At 34.4% G+C, this 25,950-nt stretch overlaps 2 protein-coding genes and 1 non-coding gene across 9 annotated transcripts in view; 2 read left to right on the top strand and 1 right to left on the bottom strand.

Annotated features, from left to right (window-relative positions):
* Window positions 1–8,329, top strand: part of LOC128166898 (sodium-coupled monocarboxylate transporter 1-like) — a 24,731-nt gene extending 16,402 nt beyond the window's left edge. The window contains exons 3-16 of the mRNA XM_052832351.1: window positions 1,072–1,137; window positions 1,498–1,549; window positions 1,653–1,720; window positions 1,841–1,995; window positions 3,059–3,199; window positions 3,500–3,629; window positions 3,919–4,007; window positions 4,724–4,839; window positions 5,433–5,500; window positions 5,640–5,726; window positions 6,194–6,411; window positions 6,919–7,016; window positions 7,314–7,435; window positions 7,535–8,329. Coding sequence (XP_052688311.1) covers window positions 1,072–1,137; window positions 1,498–1,549; window positions 1,653–1,720; window positions 1,841–1,995; window positions 3,059–3,199; window positions 3,500–3,629; window positions 3,919–4,007; window positions 4,724–4,839; window positions 5,433–5,500; window positions 5,640–5,726; window positions 6,194–6,411; window positions 6,919–7,016; window positions 7,314–7,435; window positions 7,535–7,693 — 1,569 coding nt within the window. The 3' untranslated portion in view covers window positions 7,694–8,329. The remainder of the gene's footprint in view (window positions 1–1,071; window positions 1,138–1,497; window positions 1,550–1,652; window positions 1,721–1,840; window positions 1,996–3,058; window positions 3,200–3,499; window positions 3,630–3,918; window positions 4,008–4,723; window positions 4,840–5,432; window positions 5,501–5,639; window positions 5,727–6,193; window positions 6,412–6,918; window positions 7,017–7,313; window positions 7,436–7,534) is intronic.
* A 3,265-nt stretch (window positions 8,330–11,594) lies between these two features.
* Window positions 11,595–11,667, bottom strand: Trnak-cuu (transfer RNA lysine (anticodon CUU)). The gene has a single exon. It is a non-coding gene; the product is annotated as a tRNA-Lys (tRNA).
* Window positions 11,668–13,415: 1,748 nt separating this feature from the next.
* LOC128165021 (inactive ubiquitin carboxyl-terminal hydrolase 53-like) overlaps window positions 13,416–25,950 on the top strand; it is a 33,688-nt gene continuing 21,153 nt past the window's right edge. For all 7 annotated transcript variants that reach the window (XM_052829203.1, XM_052829204.1, XM_052829205.1 and 4 more), the window contains exons 1-2: window positions 13,416–13,568; window positions 18,669–18,898. In XM_052829203.1, coding sequence (XP_052685163.1) covers window positions 18,728–18,898 — 171 coding nt within the window. In that variant the 5' untranslated portion in view covers window positions 13,416–13,568; window positions 18,669–18,727. The remainder of the gene's footprint in view (window positions 13,569–18,668; window positions 18,899–25,950) is intronic.

The following is a 25,950-nucleotide window of genomic DNA, read 5'->3' on the forward strand; positions in this document are numbered from 1 at the left end:
AACTACTGTAAAAACAATCAAGTATCGTTTTTACACGTTAAATCGCAAATACTGTACGTAGTTCATAAATGTTGATGCATATAAATGACAAACGATGACAATTGGCATGTAGAAACTTTATCGCCAGTTTTTTAAATTTGTAAATATTTTAAAACATGCAGAATTTTTTTTTCGAGGAAAAACCTCCGCAGAGGCCTTCTACTATTCCTCACCTGGGGAGCCAGCCCCCCCCCCCCCTTTGGAAATTTGATATAAAAACATTTTCTAATTTAATCATAGTTTACATTCTTATATTGATATTTGAAAGAATCATAAATGTATAAAATAAGAACTCATGATCGCCAACTTCGATTAAGGAAACTAAATGGACAAACTAATTATACTGTACCCATGCGTCAAATCTACCTTAAACATTGTATACGATATTTTGGACTATCATTCAATAAAAAATTGAAGTTATTTAAGCTTTAAAATTTGATTTAAATGATTTTTTATACTTTTATTACGAAGTCGCTAACGATTTGAACCGACACCTTGTGTCTTGGATGTGAATGAAACTGATTTTATTCTGTTTTAACTGGATCTATCTAGTATAAGACACACGTGCTGATTTTTATTGTCACAATCTTGCACATTCTTTCTATTCTTAATTTGACATATTTTTTTTTTTTGACATCTTATGATCTAACGAAGAAAGTAATCTGATACATTTTCCTTAGCATTCAAAATTATGCATCAGTTTACGTCACGCATTGTTATTCTAACCTCATACAAGGAAGTAAAGGGTGTCCTACCTATATGTTGGCGTCTTGTCTTCAAATACTCGATCTGTATGATTGAATGACAGATTAGCTATAAAAATATTATTTATTATTTTAGTAACTTTATTATTTTAGTAACTAATTAACTTTAAGTTCCCATATTCGTATTTTTTGTTCTCGGGGATGGGAGGTGGGGGGGGGGGGACTCTTGTAATAAAAAATGTTGACAAATTCTTAATTTGGATTTTTGTAATATACAATTTACACAAAAAAAACGAGTATTGAAACATGCTGATTTTTTTTTTGACAGTATATAGAACTTCGTTTCGGTCACACGTGCCGTGTGCTTGGATCCATCATCTACCTAACATGGATGGTAAGTACTGACATATAAAACCTGGTCCACATTTGCGGGAACAATTTCATTTACGACGTCTTAAAAGTATTTTAAAAATATACCTGTTGGTAATTGTTTAATTTTACCGTATCAGGTATGGGGGAAATATGAAGTCTTCATTGCATAACATGCAGCTTTTAAAGATTAAACTAAAGCATTTCACCTTCTCCAAAAATGTTAACGCCTAGATGAAATGCAGATGGCTAGGTATACGTTCCTCATAATGTGATAATTTCAGTGAAAGCAGTCAACATAATTTATGATCATTCTTTAGCAATTTGATCCTTCATAGCCATTTCGTAAACAAGAAAAAAGCTGAGAAATTCATTTATACTTCAGATACTGTATATGGCTGTTGTTTTGTATGGGCCCTCCCTGGCTCTCAATGCTGGTAAGTAAAAATAAGATAGTCAAGAACCCAAGTTTATATACTTTCATCGTTTAGGATAGTACACAATAACAATGGAATTACAAGTAGTGTTGTCCATTTTCAGTGACGGGGTTGTCGTTATGGGGTTCCGTAGTTGCCGTCGGTCTCGTCTGTATTTTCTATACTACTCTGGTGAGTTTTGCTACTGCGTTCAAAATATCAGAATTCGTATATCGAAAAGAATTGTTTCAAACATATATATGTAAAATCTTAGTAAACAATGCAACTTTAAAATTGACTGTATTTTTATAGGGAGGGATGAAAGCTGTCGTTTGGACAGATTCGTTTCAGATGCTGGTCATGTTCGCGGGAATGCTTGCGTTGCTGATTTCCGGAAGTCTGAAACTCGGCGGCCTCGATGTGGCGTGGGACATTGCTAACAAGAATCAGAGAATCCTTTTCTTTGAGTCAGTACATTTAGCCCATTTTTTAGTTAGTACAAATTCAGTGTTTCTATAGTATTTCTGTTTATGCGTAGGAACCCGGGGGGGGGGGGGGGAGAGGGGGAGTGTCAAGATCGTTGAAAAGGTCTAACCCCCCCCTCCCACTTTCAATTTTAATAGCTAAACCATTTTGCATTTTAATGTGATATATTAATCAATACATAGACATGTAAATCTATTAATTTATCAGTCTATTAAAATGTACAATTCTTGGAAAGAATTCATTTATCAACACGAGTTTGTCAATTGTGACAGGTATCATGACGTGGTGTGATAATTTGAATTCTTTATCCTGGTGTAATCTGTAAATGTATTATATATATTCGTTTAGCATATTTCTTAAATTCTCGGAACTGATAAAAATTTTGTCATGCTGTAGATAGTCGGACATGTTAGTCCACCCACTAAAAAGAGCTGGATGCTAGTGATCAATTTCAGGCTAGCTATAATTACGAGGAACTCTGTGTAAAGACAACGGGAAACTGTTCAAATGTATAATAAGCCAAAATGCTTGAATTTTTTCTTTTACTAAATACTAGTACTAGTTAATAGTCCAAACTATTAGATCAAAAAAGTTAGGCAAATCTGAAGGGCAGTTTATGATTCGCCCAGTCTCCCTCATAAACTCATTCTTTTAATGAAAAATCCGCTTTCTTTAAAAAAAATTTTGTAATCTACATGTACATGTAATTCGCCCTTTATTTTTCCGACCTTAAATCAAAGCTTAGCTAATTAAAACTAAAAAACCCGCGAAACTGTTAAAATTAAATCTGAAAAACCCGCGAAACTGTTAAGAGAACTCTATGTTCGTGGCCATTTTTAGACTGTATTGATTTCCTTTAGAAGAAAATCTATATAAAAATATAGGAAAATGCTCAGATTTGAAAGTTATTATAAATGGATCTTTTCTTTATTAAATATTAATAATATTTTATAGCTAAACAAACCTTCTTGACCATCCAGCCGCCTTAAGAAAGAGTGCATACAACTGGTCAATAGATTAGAGAGAACATGTTTTGTACTGTAGATTTGACCCAGACCCGTCGGTTCGTCACACAACCTGGAATGTGGTCATCGGCGGAGGGTTCTTCTGGATGGCAATCTACGGCATCAACCAGGCTCAGGTACAACGGGCCATCTCCGTACCGTCCATAAAACACGCCAGAACGTAAGTCATCTCTCTCTCTCTCTCTCTCTCTCTCTCTCTCTCTCTCTCTCTCTCTCTCTCTCTCTCTCTCTCTCTCTCTCTCTCTCTCTCTCTGACACATCTTTCTACCCAGATACATGTACACTCTCTCTTTTTTCCTTGTCTTGGATAATTGTTATACAGATTATTCATTCATATCTCCCTTCACCCCTTCTCTCTCTCTCTCTCTCTCTCTCTCTCTCTCTCTCTCTCTCTCTCTCTCTCTCTCTCTCAAATCATATAATTTTAATGGCTTTTGAATTTTCATTGATTCTGTATTAGGGCAATCTGGCTGAATTTCCCTGGCATGTTGATCATTCTTTCCCTTGTGTGCACTGTTGGTGTTGTTATGTATGCGTTCTATTCCACGTGTGATCCTGTCAGTTTGAAGATTATCAGCAAAACTGATCAAGTATGTTTGGGATTTTACCGAATATTTAATAAGTTTGAAAACCATCTTCGTGAAAACAACCTTAAACTAAACGAAATATTTAATAACATCTAAAATTGAGTTAAACGCAATCACTCATCCCCTTAAGAAAAAAGTTCATATAATTATATAAAATGTATATTTATAATGGATATAAAAAAATTATTTTATTACCATCCATGTACCTCTGATGCTTAATACTAGATTAGTACATTAAGTTTTTATTTAAATGCATTTATTTTACATGGATATTTATCTTTTACACATGTAGTTGATCCCCCTTTTTACGATGGACCTGCTGGGGCACCTAAATGGACTGCCTGGGCTGGTTCTCTCCTGTGTATTCAGCGGCAGTCTAAGGTAAGACACGCCCACACGGCATTTAAAAATGCAAATATGTCTAAATACAACGTACTACGGATTCCTTATTGTTTAACGCGAGGACTTAATCATCCGCAAAAATTCGCAAGAAATTCCCCTCGTGAATTTAAAAACCTTCCTTTTATTGATATGTCATGTGGTAAATTTTAAATTTATTAAGTGTGTGTAAATACAAAATTGTTGTCGTGTTGTAGGTTTTGTATTTACACCCACCCAGTAAATTCAAAATCTACAACATGACAAATATTTGACAGTTTTGAACTACAATGTTTATGACATTGTTATGAGTTTGGCGTCCGTGATATTGTATTTTTTGCGATTTGATACAAATTATTTAAACTGTAAAATTGTGGAATTAAGTACTTTTGTGAAATAGTAAAGAGTCTAATGTATGTTTCGAATGTTTTAAAAACGATATTAAACAAAGGAGCATTTGATGGTTTAAAATGCGACATGTAGTGTGTTCTTTTCAATTATCAAAATAATACCAAAGAAAACTTTCAAAATGTTTAGATTTCATATTTGTTTTTAAAAGAGCTCTCCTTTTAAAGGAGATTAATAAAATTAAAAAAATGGCAACGACCATTCAGCCATCTTAATATAATACATTGCATGCACAACTTTTTAAGGTATTTTTAAATGTTCTCTTTCTTTTTTTTAAATGTTAATTTTTTTTTCGTTTTTGTTTGACACAGTACTATTTCTTCTGGTTTGAATGCTGTGGCGGCTGTTTTGTTAGAAGACTTCGTCAAACCTTACTGCTGCAAGAAAATCTCGGGTTATGCTGCAACACTCTTCTCCAAAGTAACAGGCAAGTTCAGAGGGTTTCAGCCTTTATCTTAAAGGGAAACATTTCAAATGCCAAAAAGGCAATTTATAAATTAATCTTGATTTACGCGTAATAAAAATGATTTCAAATTTCAGTCTGGTTTTCTGAGCTTTGACTACTAATAAATTCATTAAGATTTCATTAATATAAAAATTACCAGTCAGAATCAAATGCATATGCATAAAGACCTAAATATATATTGGAATATAACCTAAAGTAAACATGTACCAGATTTTTTCTTATATTCTCTGCATTTGCTTATGAACTTTCTTTTTGTTTTATTGCTTGTTTTTACTCAATAATTTACCTAACATGTACATGTACTTTTGTTTAAGGGTGCTGGATGGTCGTGGCCCTTTTTTAGATTGTATTGATCTCCTTTAAAAGAAGAGATATTTTTAAAGATAATACGAAAATAGTTAAATTATAAAGTTAAAAAATTATGAATTTTTTCTTTGCTGAATGATATATGGTTTATAAAGATTAATAAATCTTATCTAAAAATTCAAGGAAGATCTAATGGACTATGTGTTGACCGCTCCGTCTCCTTAATTAACATGTATTTCTTTTTACAGTGGTTGGCTGCGGATTAATTTGTTTGGCGATGGCATATTTTGTCTCTGAGCTGGGCGCAATTTTACAGGTATCTTCTATCTCTGTTGTCTCTGTCCTGATAAAGGGCTCGCAGTGTCATCCTTTTGTTTTGTTCTTGATCAAGTGTAAAAAGAATTTAAAAAGTTTTTATTTCACTTCTTTATATTTATTTTGATTTATTTTCACAGCTCGCTTACGTTTTGTTTGGCATTCTTGGAGGACCGCTGTTGGGGCTATTTACTTTTGGCATGCTGTGCCCCTGGGGAAACAAATGGGTACTGAGGTTTTTTTATGAATATCATTTTTTTTCTTTATTACAAAGGGCATGTGAAAAGAATTTAATGCATGTGAAGTTAAAACGTAGAAAGAGCACCATCGAATAATGACAATTTTTATTAAAAGTGTATTACATGTATTTGTTTAATATTTTGTCAAAAGTACCTTTGGTTCACAATTTGCCAGTATTTTTCTCATTATAATAATTATGTTCTTCACTATAAAACAGTTAAACATTAAACAAAAATAAACATGCGTCTTACAAAACAGTGTCTCATTTAACATTTTTGCAAATTATTTGTGTATTTTCTCAAAAAAGTACAACCATCCAAAGAAAGGGGGTCTGAGAGGGGATATAATGGCAATTTTTATCCTTTTTTTAGGGGGGGGGGGGGTGGGTGGGGTGTCATATATATACTTATAGTATACAGATATATAATATGTATATACGTGTATATTATGAAAGGGAGGAAACATTGGTCTCATCACTGCGCTGGCCTTCGTCGCCTGGATCGGACTGGGCACGTCAATCAACAGCGTGGTTATCACCCCCAAGTCTCCGCTGACCACTGCTGGGTGTAACATGACGGCCATCAACGCCCTGAAGCAACTGGCCACCACCGCCGCCCCTACTACAGCCGCTGTTCTCGCCAGCACCACCCCTGCGACGGCGGCACCGCCAAAGTATGCTGATCTCATATGTCATAGAAATGTTTTGAATACGTTTTTCTCATGATAAAAAATATCAGTTTCAATTTTGAACCTAAAGAATTGGCCAAGTCTGACTGATATATTAAGTTTAGGGTAAAGAACGTACGAATGTTCTTAAGATATGTATAGGTTACATGTATTTGCAATCAAGCGTCATAAATAAAAAAGATCTATATCATAGTATAGTCCATTGCTAGTATTTTTTTCGATATCTCTAAAAAATTGAATACATTAACAATGTAGCTATATAATTTAAGTTAAACGTTCGTTTATATTTTTGCAGTCTTCTGTAATCGCTTTTTTTTTGCCATTGAATGTATACGTAATACAATCTCTCTGTCCATTAAAAAAAGTATATAATGAATTAAGTAGCATATGTTTAAAGAACTTTTTCATCACTAGTCTATTGTTTCTACGCCAGCCACTGGATATTTTACATTTTACAAATCTTACCCACGCATTATATTTTTCTATCTTTAGGGACTATTTTCTTCTGTACCGGATGTCCTACATTTGGTATACCGCTCTAGCTGTCATAACTGTGCTTTTCGTTGGTACCATTGTAAGTCTCATAACAGGTGCGTGCCAGGGTTTTGAAATTTGTATGAGCCGATAGTTTAAATATCATCTGATCGTGTTAATTGTTAATTAAAAGAAACAAATGAGAGCAGTTCTAAATGTTTGCTTCATTCCATCACACGTAATGAGCTCAAGAATTGTGATGGTTTTAGTAATTTATTAATATATATATATGAAATGTGCATTCGGTCTTTTAGACTGCAACGAAAACATATATATACATGTATAAAATTTATGAAAGAATCTTGAAATAGTTAAACCTGTTTTGTAATATTTTGTTGTGATTGTTATTTTAGGAGGCCATAAAAAAATGCGCGAGTTGGACCCTCGAGTTATCTGTCCCTTCTTTGATGTATTCATGCCGTTTTTACCGGAGTCTTTTCGTTGTAAAGCGCGATGTGGTGTCAGGCACGGCGATGTAAGTAATGGAGAGAGAGAGAGAGAGAGAGAGAGAGAGAGAGAGAGAGAGAGAGAGAGGTAAATAAACCAAATATGTATGTATGACTTCATTTTTCAGGAGGAGTTCATAGCTACTTTTATAAAACATCAAGAAGAGAAGTTACGACATGATGGAGTACACAACCCAGCCCTCGATGTCTCCGACATCAACTTGTCTGAAAAGAAAGTTCAAAACGGCTACACGATCACTAATGGCGACTATTCTACAAAACTATAAAATCTCACGGTAACGAGACTTTACGCGAGCCTGAGATACCCGAAATCCATCTACAAATCAGTTTTATCGTTCACTCTGTCTAACTTTACAATTTTAATGTATATTCAAGAATCTGTACATAAGAAATGACGTTGAAAATTCTTGTTATGTGGAAGACCAATTTTGCAAAGTAAATTCTGCGTGCAAGATGACATCCAACTTTTTGTACATGTACGTTTCTTGAAGCAAACTGTTGTGGCACAATCTTATATTTTTTACTGACTTTTACAACGCCGTTTGCGATATATGAATACTTTTAGTTGTTTGCAGATAAGACCATGTGTTCCATTATTTTTCATTAGAGACCAATGTACATGTATAGATATATAGGTAGTGATTTATTTTTTTATTTTTTTTAAATATGTTCATGTAGTATGCTCTTTAAATTATGGATATCCTTTCGTATGTACATGTTTGTTCAAATTTTAGAAATATACATATAGTTTTATATTTTTCCAATTGAATGAGGAAAATGGATATATTTTTAAACAGTGTTGAATATTTAAACATGTTTGCTTTTATGTGAACCTCTGGATGACACAATGTATATGAATTTTGATACTTATGTACGTATCCAATAAAGTGAATGGAAAATTATGTTGCTCTCTCTCTCTCTCTCTCTCTCTCTCTCTCTCTCTCTCATAAATTAAACACTATGGGCGCAGATACGGGCAGGAGCAATTTACAGTATGGTGAAGCTTCACATTCTGTCCCGACTTAGGTTTACCTGTTTCTTTTTTATGGCGTGGGACATTTCCTCTATCCCCATCCCAAAGTATACAGTGGATTTGGATTTGTTGAAAGTGTGTGTGCGGGGGGGGGGGGGGGGGGGGGCTTCCCAGGGTTTTTTTAAGGTGATTTAAGATATTTTGAGAGGCCCATCCCCTTCTAAATCCGCCACTGCTGTATACATGTACCTCCAGGTCTTTAAATACTCCATCTTTACATAGAACTACCCTTTTATGGCATATTTCTGACTAATTTATATCTCAATTCCGAAAAAAATTACATTAAACAAACATGTATTTTATATAGATATGAGCTATATAATATTTTGAGATGGGTATCATTGATACAAATTTGATCATTTAATGAGTTTTTATTTTTAGATATTGTTAGTCCTCCATGTACATACATATGTAACCCATCGGGCTGTTTAGTCCGAAATATCTGACGTCTTCCTGGCTTTTTTAAAGTCAGAAAAATGTCAGATATTTCGGACTATATGCTGTGCAGAAAAAATAATTGGCTGAGTTGAATGGCGAGTACATGGAATGGGGACACCCTGTCACGCTTTACATATTCAAAGTGATATACTTTTATTAGACGATCGTTGCGGTACATATCATAGTCTGATACCCTTCCCATCATTCCGTTCGCGCACAAACTCCCTACTTTGACTTCAATGTAGAGTGCACAATCGAAATTAAGGAAAAGGCACCAGATACTATGAGTGCACATTGAGTTAGAAATAGTTATATGCTTATTTATATATAGTGCAAACAATAACTCTTGACGTAATTTTATCTATGGGTGTTTCTATTGTGAATAGAATGTAATTAAATGGGTTAGCTGCAAATAAACATATAGCTCTGTTTACCTGAATTTTTCCGAAGAACCACAGATCTGAATCTATTATCAAGTTTTATCGGTAAAAGTACCGGGTACATGTACCACATGAAAATTTTGGCAAAGTGTCGTTTATCTGTCTCTTCATCGTCGGATCCCATCACAAAAGTGTGATCTTCACACACAGATTCGGCATGGCTAGTATAACTTTGGCCGTTTAACGGTTATGTAATTCATGCCACCCGAAGGTCTTGACCAGCTTTAAAGCTCATCAGATAGTTTCACGACCGCGTGCTACATTCTGCGCAGTGTTATCATCAAGCATCTCAAGGGTTTTAAGCGAAAAATGGCCGCAAAATCTGTAATTGTTACACCAGCTGGATTAATGAGAGTTTTACTCATGTACAGAGACAGATTTATGTTTGATGATTGTTAACTAGTAGATGGATGTTCGTGCAGGAAATTGGAAGTGGACAACATCTCTTGGTGTCCTGAGTTTCATTTTGATTGCGAATGAACGAAGTTTGGGCCGAATTTCTAGAAAATCGAAGGCAACCCCACCGAAATTCTTATACACCAGTCACCTCCTTGCCTTGCATTGAGGTTAAATTCTGGACTTGAAACATTCTTTTGCAAGCTGGGCAAGCTGAATCTCAACAAGATTTGAATAATGGGTGAAAGTCGGCAATGGAGGATTCTCGGGAAAAGGTATCATGCAATGGATAAGGAGAAAATGGGGTACAAGTATAGTTGTTCCTGATGTACAAGTATAGTTGTTCCTGATGATATTTTTAGAATTGCTTGTGGACTGGACCGTGCACTACCCCCTCTCTCTTTTCTAATTTAAAAATAGGAAAAAATTGGTAGTATACGGTCAAGTGCATGAACATGTGGTTTATTTTCCCAAAGCGCGGTAAAAAAAAAAATCCAAGAATTGATCTAAACTGAATTGTAATACGGTATGGACATATGTGGTTATTGAGAAGAAGGATAAGAAAAGAAGGAATATATCACACGGTGACGCATGAAAAGAGTCAAAGCAACATGGCTGAATGTTACAATTTTTTTTTAGAAGCGAAAGATGCAGTTTTTGTGGAAAGAGAGTGAGAGGTCTTGGGAAGGGATGTTACAACTGGGTCATCATGAGTTCGCGGCCTAGAACAGATAGAATGGTGTCGTCTGTAGCATACATTCCACAGGGGAGCGATGAAGGCGTGGAGGTCAAGTAAGTGTACGCGGCTAGGCTATCATCGTTTTCACAAGCGCAAACCCCGGATGTTAGATGTTGATTATGCAAACTGGAGTCGATTCTCATCAATATAATTATTTATCTGGCTAAAACGGCTAGTCAGATTTTTGGGGGTATATTTCAAGTTGAATTCATTGAATATTTTATGAATTCAATGTAGTCTTTAAATTCCAATTGTCTTATGTTTATATGCATGATTGTATCATAGTATGTGAAAAAAAAAACAAAAACAAAAAAACGGGGTTACCATGGACGCCTCCTTAATTATCCATGAATATGAAGTTGTTTTCCTTTTTGTCGGGAAGGCAAAAGAAGTTAACGTTACGATTAAAACATAAAAAATCGTTCGACTGAAATTCAGATAGAAGTGCTTGGTTTTTTTATCGACTGGGTATGGTTTTCATTTTTTTTTCTTTGGCTTTTTTTTTGATTGATAAATTTTTTTAAACGCTTTGCCTAAAAATTTGAAAAACAAATATTGAGTTGGAATTTGTTATAGCAGATAGAAATTTTGAACAAATGAATATTTTGTTCCATTCATACAACGCAAAACACTGGGGTCCTTGAATAGCATTTTATATGTAAGATTTTTGTAAATTGACAGCCTCGGTAAGCATCCCATATGAACATTAGAGAGCGCTCCAGAATGATCGATATTCCTAAATTATGCAGCTTTGATATTGTTGTTGCTAAATTAAATCAAACTTGACCAGAGAACCTTATTTTTTAATTTTCATTTTTTTTTCATAATAATTATTTCGAAACTTATGTCAGCTGATAAATTAAGATTTTATTTAATCTAACATATATTAAACGTTGAATTTACTTTCGTTAGTCTTATGAAAATGTTGGCAGTATGTACATGTATAAATATTTTTATATGAATGAACTTGTATATGAATATGAATATTTCATTTCTTAATAAATGCATGTTGATTTACATATATTTTTTTAATCAGAAAAGTTTGTATCCAAATACATATATGTATGCATTTATATGTGTGTTGGGGGGGGGGGGGTGATTCAATAAATAGAAAAAGAAATCGCCCAACGTGGGGCTCGAACCCACGACCCCGAGATTAAGAGTCTCGTGCTCTACCGACTGAGCTAGCCGGGCTGTTGTACAGTACCGGGTACATGTACAACAAGAAAAAATCATATACCATACATACAGTAATAGTACCGACAATAAATTTTTAATATCAATTGCAAAGGCACACGGTCTATCAACAATTACCTACCCTCAATGCGTTTTGATATTTCTCATATTTTCTCCACATATTTATATTTTGGAGGTAAAAATCCCGCCTTTTCCAAAATATAATACTTTTGTTATTGTTGGGTATGACCATGACCAGTGAAGATTATGTTTATTCGATATATATTATTTTTTAAAACGAAGAAAAAAAGCATCGATATGAATATGGTAACTATAAAAAAAGACACTTTCGTATTTTGAATGCCTTGGTATTCATGGTATTCACGAGCCTCTCTTGTATCGCATCATGATTTAATGTACAAAGGAAAATACATGAAATAAGAGTTGTCGCTCTTTGTATAGCATAAATATGCTTGAACTATACAGTATAGTCTAAGGCCTCTTTGTAAGAGACACTGCTGTGTATTATCCGTTTGTGAGAGACACTGCTGTGTATTAGCCTATTTCAGTAGGATCTGCCCCATTATGCACAGACATTTTTACATGTTTTAATTACTTCTTTATTTTGTATATAACTATTTTCACTAACGTTATGTGTTACAGTACATGTAAATTACACTATAATTGTAGATATGTTGTGCATTATTAAATCGCCTTAAGGAGAAAATAAAGAGAGAATGAATTAATATTGTATTTGATTTATCTTCTTTTTTTCTCTTTTATCATTTGATTCTGTTGCAATGAGTCTAATCAATACTAATTACGTGAATTCTATTAGTCAATGGTAGAGTTACCTCCCGTAGAGTGGCTGCCGTAATTTATGTGTCATGAGTTTCTCGCGTAGCGTTAATTGGAAATGTCACCCAGGAAGATATGCCTGTAGTAATTTTTATATTTTTAAGATAATGTTTGATAGAACTGTAATTGAATAAATTACTCAATATTTAATTTGTCTTAAATGTACTCGTAGATGTATATTTGTACAAAAAAACGGTTCAAAAAATGACATGTACATTATTTTAAAAAAAAAAAAAGCAGGGTCGTACAGTTGTATATAGGTCCCTTGATTTGCATGTAGTTATTTTGATGACGATAGGATTCAGTTGTACGTTCCTTATCAGATCTGACAGTTTATAACTTGAAAACACATGTACGTCATATAAAAACGATTATGGTGTTTTGTGACATCTATGGATGGAAACATCCTCTAAAAACTCTTCAGATCCCGATTTTTTCATATAAATACAACTCATTGCACCTCTCAAAGTGTCTCTAAATAGTCTCAAATTTTTTTCTCTTTTTTTTGTCCCAACATTTTGTAATCTTAATTAATATACATGTAATTATGTTATTTCATTTATCAATCGTAAAATTTGATTGCATGATTTTAAACATGAATTAATTTCATGTGAAGTTTAGTTTCTACATGTAATTTGCTATTTTTTCTATAAATTGTTTAATTTTTCATATATCATTTGATAAAAAAAAATTATTTTTTTTATTGTCATTAATGTCCATAAATATAATGAATAAAATAAAACAACATGCAATTAACAGAACATTTAAACTAAAGATGTCATTGATATGGATCATTTTCCACGCATACGGCTTTCTTCATTTTGGAACTATATTTTTTATACCTGGCGGATTGACAAGCCGTTTCACCTATTGTTAATTGGGCACTTCTTTCTATCGTGTCAATGGCAGTGAATCACTCCGCTACTATTGACAAGAATATGGCGACGTGATAGTGCCGCTTGTGTTTTTCCCCGTGGATTTTTACCTGTGTTTGGATTTTATACCTGTGTGAATATTTTAAACTTTTTACTTGTTCGAAGAGGACTATTTGACTTTATTAGGTATGTTTTACTTTATTTCACTATTCTTGATTATTAGAAATAAGGGTATATATGCAGGTAAACCGACAAGCGACACGGCCTAATCACAGGTGAGTAAACAGTAGTGACGTCACACCCAGGGAAAACTTACGAATACTACAACAAAACCCTGTCATTTTGCAGTTTTTTAACATGGTGCTGTAAAGAAATGTATATAAAAAGTCATTTCCGTGTATAGCTAAATATTGGCAAACTTTATAAAGTTTTCGTCGACGTTTTTTACCTGATTGTAAACACAATGCGTACATGCATGTGTTTGCACTTGCCGTCTGACTCATTTCGACATGTTAAGATTTTTCAAGCATTTAGCAAATGGTTAAACAGGAGGTTTATACAAACTAGATAGGTCAATTTATATGAGACAGTGGATTTATGTTTGTACCGTAAAATTACGGACCAGACGACTCGACCTTGTTAACGGTCCGCGTTGCGTATGTTGACACAAGGTGTTGAAGCTAATTTAATTAGCCTTTGATGAGGCCGCGGTTTCATTGACAGACGTGACATAATTTGATTTTAATTCTACGCTTGGTGTTATGATAGGTCCTATAGTTTATATAAGAACAGGAAGAAGTGTAAATACGAAAAAGAATTTATCTCTTTTGAAGTCAGCTTATTCGTAATGATGTAAGCATTGATTAGAAAGAGATAAAAAGAAAGGGATGACCCTTTCTCTTTCATGTGGGCGGATCACTTTGATAATCCAATAAAAAAGACAAGCTACAGATTATTATTATATCCCAAGGCCCAATATTTGTTAAACCTTTCTTGATGATAATCCCTCAAATAGTTTTATTGCTTCACATTACAAGATATTAATCTTTGCATGAAAAATGTTGTAGTGAACATGTTGGATTTTTTTATTTTAAGATATAGATCTTTATGTGTCCGGGAGTATGGGATATGGGGTCAAAAATGTTTGATTTAATGTATATTCACACCTACTTGAAAACTTTGGCAGGAGAACAATAGCTACTTGATATACCTGCTGCTGATAATTGCCAGGTAGATTAACTAGTGACACCTGTCTTGGAAACCTGTTAATTAGCTGACCAGGTCATCTGTACATTTATGCCCTCATGTTTAAGAGCAGTTTAAAAACATGTAAAAATTTTACTTATGAAATTATTATCTCACAAACATGGATTTATTTCATTTCAAATGCAGCTATAATATTATTATAAACTTCAGAATTAATTTGTTTGGTACCATTAATTTTGAGAACAATTTATATCTCAGGCAGTGCACAATTTGAAAAAAATCCGGATAATTCAGTGTGTAATTTTAAATTTTTACCTTAATACTATTCATTAAAGAAAAGATGACAAATAGAAAAGAAACAAGAAAATTTTGATAAAATATATGTAAAATATAGTCGGAGTGATACTTTAATTTCAGAGAAAAAGGGAGAGTAGGAAAACCATTTTATATCTACATCCTAAATGTTTCCAGGTATTTTATTACGGCCTCTTGACAAGAGATAAAAAAAAACTTCACCACCAAAAGGCAACCTACAGGTGCCAAGTAGTTGATTTCTCCGCTTTTAACAGATCCCATTTCAACAACCCGGTAAACACATATATATTATGTATATCATTGTGCACATATATTCTGTAGTAAGTAAAAACCTCTCCAGGAAGAGACCGTAAAAAAAAGGTCAAATTCACGATATACCTTACTATTTTGGGCAAACTGCCAAGAATCGGGACCAGCGTAGCATGAGAGGGGATTACGACGGAACGTACAAGTCTCTCTCATAACCAGGATTACCTTTTATGCAAAAACCCTAAAGGTTTTTTCATCACGTTGGGAAAGGGGTGTTTTTAGTTTGCTTTTTTTACGCTTTCACAGGGTGTCAGGTATATAAAGGGCGGCCAAACATGGTGGATCTCCAGTGTTGTTTTTTTTCTTTTTGTTTACACAGGGAGAATGTATTGAACATTTTCATATGTTAATGATTTTTCACTTAAAACTCAGCAGGGAATGTGTTTTTTTTATTTTGAATTTGTAACACTCACAGAACAAATACAGGTTAAGCATGTATAGAAATTGTCAATGCATTTTGCACTTAGAAGAACATGTTTAATAAAGTTTGAAGACTGCGCTCTTAAAAAAGTGCAGTTGAAATTGTGAACTTGCAAACAGAAAAAAGAAAACACTAGATGACTTGAATTAGATTTATTAAAAAAAAACCCACTTCAAAGAAATTATCTGAAGGAAGTACGAAATGTGTGAGTCATGGCAAAAGAAAAGTGACAGATGCACAGTGCACATGCAACCAGGTAAAAGTGCAGGTGAATTAATGTATTGATTTTGAAGCTGAATCTAAGATAAAGTCTTTGAGAGAAGGGGGTTATTTGTCTATGACTGCCACACACAGACCACTGCAATGGGAAAATGTATCAAAAAATTTCCTTTTATTCAATTGCAAATTTATTCTTTTCAATATACTGATGTAATGTTTGTTTGCAAAACGTAGATTATATCTGAAATCTTGGAGGTAGGTCTTTCAAGGTTTTTCCCTTGTGGAGGGTATTAATCATGCATCTTAATCTTCGTGGAAAGCCCGTCTTTGGTTGTTTTCCTCCCAACATCAGCATAAAAGATCTCCAGGCTTTGGCCGTAAATATATACATAAACAAAATTAAAATTCACCGAATCACACAGTCATAAAAAGAGGGGGTTTGCGATAGGCGGTTTTCTTGCAACTTGAATAAATAGAGGCTTCCTGAAGTCTTTTAGCAGTGGGTATTGACACGAACCAAGCCAAGTTTGGGAATAAGATTCAAAACATGGGAATTGAATTATTACACATATGGGGACCCTGTTGCACCACCTTCAAGATGGATAAGGAAAACACTGATGAAACGAATTTAAACAAAGCTCTTCAAATCTTGCACAACTCATAGCAAAACATTTTGTCAAATCGCTCTAAAGTATTCTATGATTTCCTAATGACACACACTGAGCATGTTGAGCAAATAAATTTAATAAACTCGAATCTTTTTCATATATGAAATGAAGAATCAGTAGTCTGTTTAAATAAACTTTTTCTTCTACAAAAAAAGCAATTTTTTTTTTGCGATCATTAGTGTCAACATGGATGACCAAATGGTTTTCAGGGAATGACATTTAAACCCACATCTGAAAGATAGGAAGTCTTTAGAATCAAAGTGAGTCACTAGGGAGCACCGCCTCACCTTCCGCTAGGTAAATTTGAGTCTCGAGACCGTGTGAGCTATGTATTTTTTTTTTAGTGTTTACCAAAGGTACTCCGAGTCGTAGATTGAGAAGGAAAGAAGATAAATAAATTCTAAAGTTTGCTTTACTTGAGCCAAGACCTACTTCTGCAGGTATAATGAAAAAAAATCTAAAGCAATGCAAAGACTGGTGAAGTAATTTGAGTGATAAAAAAGAAAAAAAAAACTTGTTCGTGTTCCACATTGTTTATTTAAGCAAATTTCAATGAAAAGTAACACATAGTATAATCCAGAAGCAACAGAACTTTTTTGTGTAATTTTGCAATTTCAGTTGTATTTGGTGAATTCACATCTATAAATGAAGGGTTTTTCGGACCATGTACCCCTATTAAATCTGCACCTTATCTTGCCCTCTCACCTGAACCTTTCAGGAGGGATTTGTTTCACTGAGATAACATTCAAAATTTCCACTGAGAAGAAAAAGACCAATATTTCGGTAGCGAAGGCAAGGAATCCCTGGTCAAATATTGAAACAGTACCCAATCCCTGACCTGTATTAATTAATATTGTTTGTCTATTTACTTAAGGGTCAAGCAATAAATTAAAAATAGAGCAGGGATTCTTTGATTGCTAGATAAAGAGTATTTCCCCTTATGTTGAGGACACATGCAATCTTCATATTGAGGAGGCCCAACTACTCCTCTCGAGAAAGAGGAAATCGAGAGTAGTATATTATCACTTTTGGCTACCAATTAAAGGTGCATTTTAATAAATGTGTTATACCATATGAAAATCAGAAGGAATACATTTAAATAGCACTTCGTTATCATCTCGTACATGTATTTAATGTTGCACACAACAGTTTGATCATTGCATGTGGCCCAATCAAGATTCAAGTATAGCTAGGTTGAAGCTCTTGAAAAAGGGAAATTAACACTGCAGTTTGTTTTTTTCTATTTTAAGATATAAATTGATTTTTTTGTGCATGATTAATTGCATTTAGCAAACCCCACTGTTGCGTCATTGCATAAAAAAATTAATTTGTGTGAAAATTAATTGCCAAGGCAACAACCTTGAGGATAGCAACAATAAACACAAAGAAAACCATTAATGGACATCAATTTCTCCAATAAACGTCATTGCTCCATGGGAAATAAAAATCAAATCAATCAGACAGGAATATTGGTCATTATATTGATAATGTCTGGACTTCCTGGCCACAGACAAAGAATTGTTTTGCCATTAATTTCTTGAGAAATGTATTTCGTCAAGCTAAAACTTTTTAATCTCAGCTAGAAATAGCTGTAATATTGTGAATTGTTTGAAATCTTGAAATTGTTTCCCCTTGTTGTTTTCAACTCCGTTAAACCGAATTGTTTACATAGATTTTATTTTGGCGTCTTCAAGTTCATCTTAAGGATAGCTACCCCCTTAAGGGTATACATGTATAGTTTTGCCTTGCATAATCAATTTAGGGAGCAGTGGATGATTCTAAACAAAATCAATCTTGTATGAAATCAGAAGTTCAATATTTAGTCAGATGACAGTTAAAGGATCAATATTGAAACAGGAACTGTTACGGAACTTTTGGAAATCAACTTTTATGTCCTTTGACACACAAGAAATATATAATGCAGTAATAGAATTTCAATAAAAATCATGTTCAGGCAGTAGAAAAAAAATGTTTTTTAATTGGGGTTTCCCATAAAACTGTTCACCTTGCAGAAAGGAAGAAATTATAATTTATTGAAAAACCTGTTCTGACCATATATGACCTTTTATGAGTATAATACAGGAAATGTATTTGACATTTGCAATATAAAAATTATAGTTGGTTCAAATTACTCTATTCTTTCTTCAGGTTTTTAGCAATAAATGATGTGGAAAAGATCATCAATTGTGAAGTGATTTTTTTTAACCATGGAAAACCCCGAGACGTTTCCTCCAGGGGGACGACCCCAGCATCAAAACCACCCCATACCCTCCAACTGGTATGACACCCTGGACAGAAATGCCAATATCTCCCTCAACTCCAAGGGTCTTCGCAATGCTCCTGGGGAGAACAACTGTTTCCTCAATAGTGCTGTACAGGTGAGAAATTATTTTTATTTTTATCATTTATTAGCTTTTCATCATATCATAATGTACTGAGGTCAAAGGAATGGAGAAAGAACAAAACAGAGGTTGTCAAGACCACAAAAAATTACAGGAGAAGGTTGAACGGAATCGGGAATAATATCGATACGGCCAAGAATGACCAAAGCATTGAGCTCTGAATGCATGTGAATATCTAAATGTATTTATGTATGATAGTAAATAGTAAGGGTCAAGAGATAAATGGTACACCTATATATCTTGTTGTAAAACTATTATCTCTACAAGCAGACTGGTATATAGGTTACAACTGTTGACTCAACAATCTATGAGGGTGGAGCAAGGAAGTTCAGAGTATCAGATTGTAAATTTTCCTCCTTCAAACTATAAATGTCCATTTATTTTTATCCTCTTAACCCAATGAAATAGCCATCCATGTTGTTCCTCTATATGCAGACAATATAAGCTATTAAAGAGGACTAATTATTAAAAACTGTGAAGGATTAAAGGATTATTTTCAGATTAGATTAAGATAGTACTGTGGTGAACAATGTACAAAACATGCATGCATAGTTTGGAGGATTTACTCCCAACCAATGTGCAGGTATCTATTGATGGTTGTTTGATGAGATGATTAATCAGGGGTTAATTCCCCTGAATGGGGGAGTTAAGCCCCCTTTATCACAGTGGAGCTCAGTCTTTAACAGTAGAATTATGTAAGATAATCTTATGAAAATATTGAGTAATTGTAGGATTTTCTGATGAAGTGATGATGCAAATCTATAGAATTAAAAGAGGGCTTGTAAGGGAGATAATTGAGGATTTTCTAAAGATGAAAGCTTTCTTACAGAGTATACCTATTTGCAATGTCAATAGAGACATTAAAGTTTCAATGAAAGGTGCTTGAAAGGATTCATTTATTTATTCAAATAAATCCTATACTCTCCAAAGTGTGGCAGTTATGTAATCTCAGAAGGGAACATGTTTGTAAGTTTATTGCAAATCAACATAATTTATTCAGATGTCAATAAATTTCAAAAGTTAATAACAGTACTCTAGGTCAAAGCAAATCTGTATGTACTACCACCGCAAAGAGAAGGAAAAACAAAAGTCAACAGACCTAAGTCCAAAAACCAACAATCAACAGGTTCAACGGGTTTTCCAGAGACAAAATTCACCTGACACCAAGCTAAGAATTGGCCATGCCTTGTTGACAAAAACCCTGCCAAGCAAATGCAAAGTCCGAGGTTTTAACCCCCTGCGTCCAATCGGATAACTGGAACTGTGCCATCTGCAGGGTCATCGTAGTCAGCGTATTGTTACCTATGCTTAGAGGTTCCAGACAACTGGAAAGTTTGGCTGGACAACAGTTAATCGCGTGCACAGGTGAAACGTTTCCAGCAGACCTTACAATTGCAGCTAATCATCTGACACACTTGTTAGGCCCAAATTTTAATTTTACAACTTTATGGGCAGATGGTCATCAAACTTTTCAACTTCTTCCAGCTTAGGTTTCAGGCTCGGTGATTTCCATTCCATTTTCCTCTGAGCACTATATTGATGGGGCCCCTCGGATGTTTTAACACAAATGCCATCAGAGACGTCGCTGAACCTGTTAGAGTGATCAGTGACAGAAAAGCTCGGAGGAGCTCTTTTGTACATCCCTCAACTACCTGCGCTTCAGGTTTCGCTAAGGAACATTAGCCACAAAAGATGTTAAAATAATGAAAAGCTTCAGAAATCTGACAAAACATTAATAACCTATGGGGCTAGAGTTCATAGGCCTAAGTTAAGTCCATTGTAAACTTCTTCAAAGTTTTAATGTTTTCTCAGACAAAGACAGATGGAGGTAAAAAAAAAAGAGAGGACATTTGTATGCAAACATTGGAGGTTCATTGCAAAGAACGAAACTGTCTCTTGTTGAAACTGGAGATGTTGAGCTCTAATCATCTTAAATGTATCTATTGTGTATAACAAGGTATTGGGGCTCAACATATAGCATTCAAATTAAGAATTCAAATTACTGGGTAGAAGATGAGAGAATTCAAGAAGAAAAATGCTAGCAGATCTTGACTTGAGGTTTTTTTTGTCAGTTTTTAAGAAGCAACATTTCATTATAACCAAACAAAAGAAAGGGTATTTAGAAAATTTCATGACGCTGAAAGAGTACTTAGTAATTACCAGAAACGTGACATTCCAATGCAGTTAGCATAGCTTTTCAATTATGATACAATATTTTTGCTATAATTGAATGAAAAGAGAGGCTTAAAGGTCTTTTAAATACAAAGGTTCTTTCAATAAACAATGCACACAGATTTTTTGTCATGTGGTTGTTTTCAAAACTTATGAGTTGAAGATGATGGTTTAGACAGATAGTAATTACATTGTACAGGCCGATTCAAAAAATTCAAATTGCGTTGGTAGTTTGTGGTTTAATTTGACAAAAGGAAAAACACTCAATTGGCTCCTCCACATAAAAATGTTTAAAGTATTGTTGTTAAAGCCGAAATTTTCTTGGTAAATTTAGGTTCTGACTTAACAATGACATTCCACTATGGAACTGTATTTTACTTTAGGTATATAGTAATACTATAATGGTTAATTTGTCATGAAAACACAAGTACTTGTACCCGAGTCAGGAATAAAACTGCAGGGCTTTTGAGTATTAAAGATTTGGCCTTATAACGAGGTACAATGTAAGAGCTGGTATGTTGGTCCAATTAGCCGTGATGGATTTCAGCCGGTGCATGATTTCGAATAAAGTAAAGTTCACTTTAGGTTTGATATGACACATTCCTGTCAGCATTACACAATACAGAGTAAGTAGGAATGGAATTTCTAGCATCTGTATAAGCTAATTGATATTTCTAATGGAGAACAGGTACATCCTAATCAGTCAATGATCTAAGCTTAGTTCCGGATAATTTTTACTTTTGATTTATTTGTACATGAGCTGTTGATGAAGTAAAAAGATATTTTTACATAAAGTATACACACTACACCTAAAAATTTTACCAGTTGATATAATTTTTGGTATTTTACTAGACCTAATCATAACAAAGACAATTTTAAGTGTACCGCAAGTTTGATAAATATAACAGCAGCTAATTTACATATATATACCTAACAGACTCGCACAGGTAGCAACAAACTTGTGCTGGTCGCTTATTTAGATTGAAGATAAAAACCAGAGGTAAGAAAATGTAGATAAAATCGTGATAGATTCTGTGTCACAAACACATCCAAGGGGGCCTCTCGTGCCATCTGACCCTCTTATCTATGTACCTAGCATTTGTCAGATGGAAATCACAACAGGTGATTACAGATTTATATAGGTCTTGGTGGAAGCTATTTATCATTTTCTATGGTCCTGTAATTTAATTTCATGATTTGATTTCACTGAGAGCTTTAAAAATCAATATTCTTCAAGTTCCAAAAGTCTTGCAAGCAAAAGTCTTGCATATACTGTTCATATAAATATATATAACGTATCTTTGTAAAACAAACATATTTCTATCATTGGTGCATTTGGATGCCTACATGTATCATAAATTTCATGGCGGGCTTAAAATCAAATTAAGATGAAAATCTGATATGAATAGAGTGTCTCAAGCTCAGTGATCATAGGCAAGGCAAAAGAAATGAAAAGTTGACCGACACAGTGGTCAAATGCATTATTCATTGAATGCACACAGACCAAGGTATAGGGAAATCGGAGACGATCCATGTTTTGTTAATGGTGATGGGCTTTGGGACACGAGTAAACGGTCACACCTGTTGCTGTAAGCTTTTGTTTGGGATTCAGCAGCTGCCTTACCTGGGATTGGTAAAACTGTTTACCTGGCGGCCGGATGATGAAGAGCAGGGCGTAGATGTGTTTTACAGGGCCGTCGTGTGGCCGTTAGTCATGTGTATTAGGTTACTCCAAATATATGTTTGAAGTTTCGTGAGTAGGATATTGATTCGTCATTGATGGACTCATTCTAATCGTAATTAGGATCATTGGGAGGTTATAATGTCATATTTCAAACAATGCATTAAGGTGAGGAGATGTTTGCTTGATATTATGAAATGATACCTCTGGTACATGAATTCTAATGATAGAAAGTATTGATTGAAGGAGTTTTACGCAGGCATTAATGCAAAAATTTGCAATGCTTGAGTGCATAGAAAAATTTTATAAAAAATTTTCAAAATGAAAAATATCATATTTTAAATAGTTGCTGATTGTGGTACCAGGTAGAATGATCACAGTTCATTATGAGATGGAGGATTATCTAGAATTTCGATCATCCAGTTATGCTAAGTATTTAGATGACAAATTTTTCAGTGTTAAGTTTCAACACCTCATAACACATATCTTGCCCCAAAGCCAAGAGTCGTAGTTGAAACCTGTTACTAGGTCCATTCAAAAGACCAACACTTGTTGAATTCTGTCAAAGAAAGGCTAGCTGCTCTTGAGAAGGTATATTCTAACCTCAAGCTAGTTACCATTGATCTAAGTGAGAAAATTCCATACAGAATTTACATCTTCACAGAAAGTTGCTAATTAGATCATACACCTTGCAGTGTCAAGCATTGTGACCCTTTACAAAGGAGTGAAACCACCTTAAACAATGGCTATTCAGGGTACATGTTTTGCAGGAACAAACTTGATGGAAAATCCTTGAACTTAATGGGTAGTTCTTCAGATTGTAAAACCCATGATGAAGGGTCTTCCTATGTAAGATTTTGTTGTGCATGTTGGGTCTTTACAAGAAATTTGGTCATAAATTGTAACGACTGTCAAGGCTGGTGACAGAGTGCTTTGGCTTTACCAAGAAGTCTCTGGTTAGTGGGGTGAAAATGTTCCGTCTCCATAGTACTTGTACTTGATAGACCTAACTCAGGTTGATTTCCTAGCTAACATCATATCAATCATTTGGTAGTTGACCCAAATTCAGAGGTGTTTTTCTTACAATCCAGTGAATCCACATTTAGACTTAATTGTCTAACTGTTCAAGAAACACTTCTTTGACATGTAGAAAAAATATACATACTGGGTAATTCAAAGACATATTTATATAGAGAAGGGTCGCTGCTCAAAGCAGCAATCTTCAGAAGTTTTCTCATGATTAAGAGAAACAGTTTTTTTCCCATCGGAAAAGATATAATTATTCAAACTAGGTAGACATGATGGAGGCAATTTGAAAATGATGTAATTGCAGTGAATTCTCTCTTCAAGAGAGGCTGCTATTGTTAAAAGCAGATTTATATAAAGGACCCAACCAACTAGAACTGTGCACCTTTCATTGTCTCTGGGATGATAGGGTAAGGAAAAACAGACCCTGTGAGGATCACTTAGGTTTCACTTCTAACTGTACTGTGAAGACCCTGGGGAGATAGTTAACAGGTTGTCAGGTCTAGTGTAGACTCTCTGGACTTCATTTATGTCTGGGACATTTAACACTCGATCATTGCCTGGAGGCTGCAACTCAAGATTTGTTGTTTTGGTGGCCTAGTTTTCCTACCGGTTTTTAGGGGTTTTCTTATGCATGACTATACATGGAAGGTTGCAAATTTTGAGGTTTTTAACAAATTAAAATGGATATTTTATGGGAGTGGTTTTTTTTTTTACAATATTTAGCAACAATGTGAATATTGGGTAGCAAATAAAAAAAAATGAAATAAAACCATTGCTATGTTGTTGCAAGTAAAATTGCAGAGCGCATACAGCATGCATGCAGACATGATGAGTTTAATCTGCATGCACTAGAGGTGGTCTCCTCGTCACAGTAAGGGCACATAGCAGTACAAATTGTACATTATGGATTACAGGTACATCCCCCAACCTTATCAAGAAAACATGACAACACTTCCCAGTGATACATGCTCTGAGTCATTAAAAACTCATAAATATGACAAAAAAGGACAAGAACTAATTATTGGAACACTTGTAATGAAGATTACATGTACAACATGCAATAAGGGAACAAGCTACAAGTATACAAAGAAAAAAATATTCTTTAAAATATTTACTACCTAATGCCTCAAGATTTTCTTTTCATCTACACTGCAGATGAATATATAAAATGTACTAGGTGATTGAGGTTATATGTATGTATTAAAGGGATATGTAATTTACTTGACTTTGATCCTTGTATATATTTCACTATCATATTTTAGAATTTAAGTGATGCTTAGGAAAGAGAAAAAAAACTGCTGTTTGCTGTGAAACTTTCTCATAGAATTCTTACATTTCACCGATAATTCAGGTGGTTGTTTCCTCGGATTCCCACAGGTGTCTACATATGGATTCTCTCAAGTTGTGGTAATCGGATCCCTGAGAGGGGCGATGACTCTGGTACAGGAGAAATTGTGTCACCCAAGAAAGTTCATGTTGTCTTTGTTAAGCTGTGCAGAATGTCACTTTTATTCTAAGGTGGCTGTAAAATAATCCCTTATTTCAGTTTTTATCACCATTATTTCGCTAATGATGTCTCTCTCTTTCTCTCTCTTCTCTCTCTCTCTCTCTCTTTCTCTCTCTCTCTGCTCCGAGTTTCCCAAGAAAGATAACATGAAAGAAGGGAGATAACTTTTGTCAACTTTGGAAAAATTTACGACTGTTTCATGAGGACATTCGTCTTTTATTTACTCTGATAATGAAGGGACAATTTCATTCCATATCACGCACAGAGATAGCGGAACTTTTACCTCCTCTATCATCTGCCGTAGAGAGCTGAAGTGTCCTAGGTACATACTCCAGTGGAACAACATGTCATCCGAGTGCCATTAATACTGGCAATACAGGACTGTTAAATAGCTCATTTTTCTGGTCATTTTGGAAAGGTACACAGGAAAACTGAGTCATTTAATTTAGCATGAATCACTGTGGGGGTATTATTGGCCTTGAAATCTGAAAGTGCCAAGTTAGCCTAAACACTCCCTTAAATTTGTCAATTTTGATTTCACAGTGCATTAGGTTATTCTGAACCAAAGTGACCTCAATTTGATGTCTCAGCAAAAAAATTCATATTTCATTCAGCCGGTGCTTTCTTCAATGGGATGCC

The sequence above is a fragment of the Crassostrea angulata genome, chromosome 10 (genome assembly GCF_025612915.1).
Source record: "Crassostrea angulata isolate pt1a10 chromosome 10, ASM2561291v2, whole genome shotgun sequence".
Classification (NCBI taxonomy): Eukaryota; Metazoa; Mollusca; class Bivalvia; order Ostreida; family Ostreidae; genus Magallana; species Magallana angulata.